This window comes from Chrysemys picta, chromosome 1, assembly GCF_011386835.1.
Source record: "Chrysemys picta bellii isolate R12L10 chromosome 1, ASM1138683v2, whole genome shotgun sequence".
Taxonomy (NCBI): Eukaryota; Metazoa; Chordata; order Testudines; family Emydidae; genus Chrysemys; species Chrysemys picta.
In genome coordinates this window covers 272,130,043-272,132,940 of record NC_088791.1, presented here as the reverse complement: position 1 = coordinate 272,132,940, position 2,898 = coordinate 272,130,043, and the positions used below count along the sequence as shown (strand labels likewise).

Here is a 2,898-nt window from a genome sequence, read left to right as displayed (position 1 = left end):
CCAGTGATGTACAGGCAGTTGCAACTGTAATGACCATGGTAGTGTAAGACTAACCCCTGTGTTATCCACCAGTCTTATTGGTTCACTTGCTGTCTAGACTAGCCACTGCTCTACCAGCTCAATTGGTCCTCAGACTGCTATCCCACAATGGCAGCCCACCCTTAAGAGACCTGTCAACTCACTTGGACTGTTATAACACAGCTCCAAAAGAAGCAGGGACTGTCCTCTGCAGTTCTCTAGCTTGGTTTCCCTCCCCGCCTGGATCTAATAATGAACAAGACATCTAAACAGGCAAAAAAAAAAAAAAAAGTTTTTATTTGCTACTCCCCCAAAAAATGGCTTTCATTTTGTGATCAATGGAATAAAGTACTACATCTTCACCATTTGTAGGAAGGTCCTGTTATATTTTTAATAAACATTTCATAACACAACAGGTTTATATTAATACTGCATTACTGAACATTTTTTTTAAAAATGCATCTTCCTTTTATCCTTGTTCATGTTGCCTTGTTTAAAAAAAAATGAGAGAAAGAAAAAAGTTAGAAAGTATATATATTTTAAACTCTCGAACCAGGCCTGCTCCCAAGAAGTGCTGCCAGCTTCAGGTGTTTGCTATGGCCTCATCTGTGTAGTTGGCGGAGAAGTATCTCTGGGACACCAGAGACCTGAAAGAGAGAAAGAAAAAAGAAAAAAAAAGTAGTGAGATATGTAATGGGCCATCAAGGTTGTCTAACACAACCATCTGGTTAGCAGGGAGGGAAATGGCTAAGAAGAAGGGTTCAATGAGCTAAGCCCCCGTCCTCAGTGTGCTCAGAGATGGTTAGGCATTGTGCCTGCAAGGCAACCCACCGACTTCAAGGGGACTTGTGACTGCCCATGTGGAACTCATTGCATGATGGGGACTCACTGCTGCTTGTTAAACCACCTGATGACAGATGGGAGACACCTGCAGACAGCTCAGGGCTAGAGGGAGTGAGAGTATGGAATAAGCAAGGTGGGGACACAAACTCTGAATAGATCCAAACCTGAGGGGAAGGCAAAGGCTTATGCTGGGAGGATTTCTTCTATGGTTGTATTAGGGATCTTTTTGATATTAAACCAGAGCCAAGATGGGTGACAATTGTTTGGAGAGGGGTTGAAGAAACAGCCCTGGGTTGCAGGGAGACTAGTGAGATAACTGCACATTTATTCATGGTATTACTCTCTAGCTACTCCCACTCCCCCTGGAACCTTTAACTTACCACCTGATGGCTCTCCAGCCACCATTCATCTTCTCCTATCCCCCCAGCTGCACGGTAGAGCCCACGAGGGCACCACTGCCACAGATGGGGTAGGGGTGAGAGGGGGAACTGACTCCGAGTCCAGGAATCCCCCAGAAGGACCTGCTCAGCTCGCACCCTGGCCCACAGGATGCCCGTCTCTGGATCCTAGGGAACAAATATAAGATACAAAAAAAGCGCTAGTACAACTGGAAAACATGAACCCATGAAACACACAAAATATCCAGGGCAAAACAAAGGAAGATGTGCATGGCAGAGCAACTGACTTACTTTCCTGAGCACAGCCACCCACACCTGGCCCTGCTCATCATGGTATACTCCTGGGCACCAGGCCCATAGTCGGTCAGGAGGAGGAATAGCCTGCATACTGTCCTCTACCTTGCCACAAAGAATAGTGTGAGGGTGTTTCCTCCAGGTGCACGTGCTCAGAAGCTCAAGCAGGGCAAAAAGCAACCATTAGACTAAACCATTGGGACCAGCCACCAAAGGATTATAAACAAAATGAAAATGATCTATTATTACATATAAACATAGCATGATGCTATATCTGTGCAACATATTATAGTACAGGGGTATCCAAAGCAATGAGGCAAGACCACACTGTACAAAAATCCAACAAACTTTAATGCAGACACCCCCCTCTCCCAGCAGTGGCTGCTTCCCTTGAAACCAACCACAGGTGATTCCACCCCTAGAAGGATACTTCCTTTCAGATTCCCCCTCCCCCCAAACTCCACCCACTGCAAACCCAGCTATTGGGAGGAAGCATTCTAAAATATAACATACATTATTGCTACACAAGGAGTATAGCAGTAGTTAATCGTTGTAGTTGTTTTAAATGTTGTCATGAAGAGTGTGGCAAGGTTTATTATATTTTATGTATGTGTTCTTAGCCTTTTCTTTAAATGTGTGTCTTACACAAAGCTGGTTGAAATGCTAGAGCTGTGCATTTCCACCTTGTCGCCTTAAATTTGGGACTTTGCTCCCAGATCAGCAGCACAGCTCTGGGGAGAAGGAAACATGCATGCACTGTGTTGGTGGGGTTTGAGTTTCCTGTAATCCAGGGGTGGGCAAACTTTGTAGCCCAAGGGCCACATCTGGGTATGGAAATTGTATGGCAGGCCATGAATGCTCACAAAATTGGGGGGAGGGCTTTGACTGGGGTGCTAGCTCTGGCATGAGGTGCTGGCTCTGGGGTGGGGCTGGGGATGAGGGGTTGCGGGTACAGGAGGGTGCTCTGGGCTGGGACTGAGGGGTTCAAAGGCAGAAGGAGGATCAGGACTGGGATGGGGGTTGGGGTGCAGGTTCCGGGTGGCATTTACCTCAAGCAGCTCCTTGAAGCAGCGGCATGTCCCCCCTCTGGCTCCTACATGGAGGCACAGCTAGGAGGCTCTGCGTGCTGCCCTGTCCACAGGTGCTGCCCTGCAGCTCCCATTGGCTGCAGTTGCAAGCCAATGGGAGCTGCGGGGGCAGTGTGCAGAGTCCCTTGCCTGCCCCTACGTGTAGGAGGTAGATGGGGGACATGCCACTGCTTCCGGGAGCTGTGCAGAGCCCCGGCATGAACGGAGCGGGGCAAGCCCTCAACCCCACTCCTCAGCTGGAGCGGGGCAAGCCCCGG

General features: G+C 48.4%; 1 protein-coding gene across 1 annotated transcript; it reads right to left on the bottom strand.

The window, feature by feature from the left end:
• Positions 1–311: 311 nt before the first annotated feature.
• Positions 312–1,732, bottom strand: LOC122174811 (protein p13 MTCP-1-like). Its single transcript, XM_042861661.2, has 3 exons — positions 1,551–1,732; positions 1,242–1,427; positions 312–665 (listed from the first exon to the last, which is right to left on the bottom strand). The coding sequence occupies exons 1-3, from the start codon at positions 1,644–1,646 to the stop codon at positions 621–623; spliced, it is 327 nt and encodes a 108-aa protein (XP_042717595.1). The 5' UTR covers positions 1,647–1,732; the 3' UTR covers positions 312–620.
• Between the last annotated feature and the right edge of the window lie 1,166 nt (positions 1,733–2,898).

Bases quoted from the DNA above. Each gene is read 5' to 3' on its own strand.
- LOC122174811 (XM_042861661.2), bottom strand. From the start codon at position 1,646: ATGCAGGCTATTCCTCCTCCTGACCGACTATGGGCCTGGTGCCCAGGA. The intron at 1,428-1,550 runs GTAAGTCAGTTG...TTTGTTCCCTAG, and splicing joins GGGTGGCTGTGCTCAGGAAA to GATCCAGAGACGGGCATCCT. The intron at 666-1,241 runs GTAAGTTAAAGG...TCTCTCTTTCAG, and splicing joins GGCTGGAGAGCCATCAGGTG to GTCTCTGGTGTCCCAGAGAT.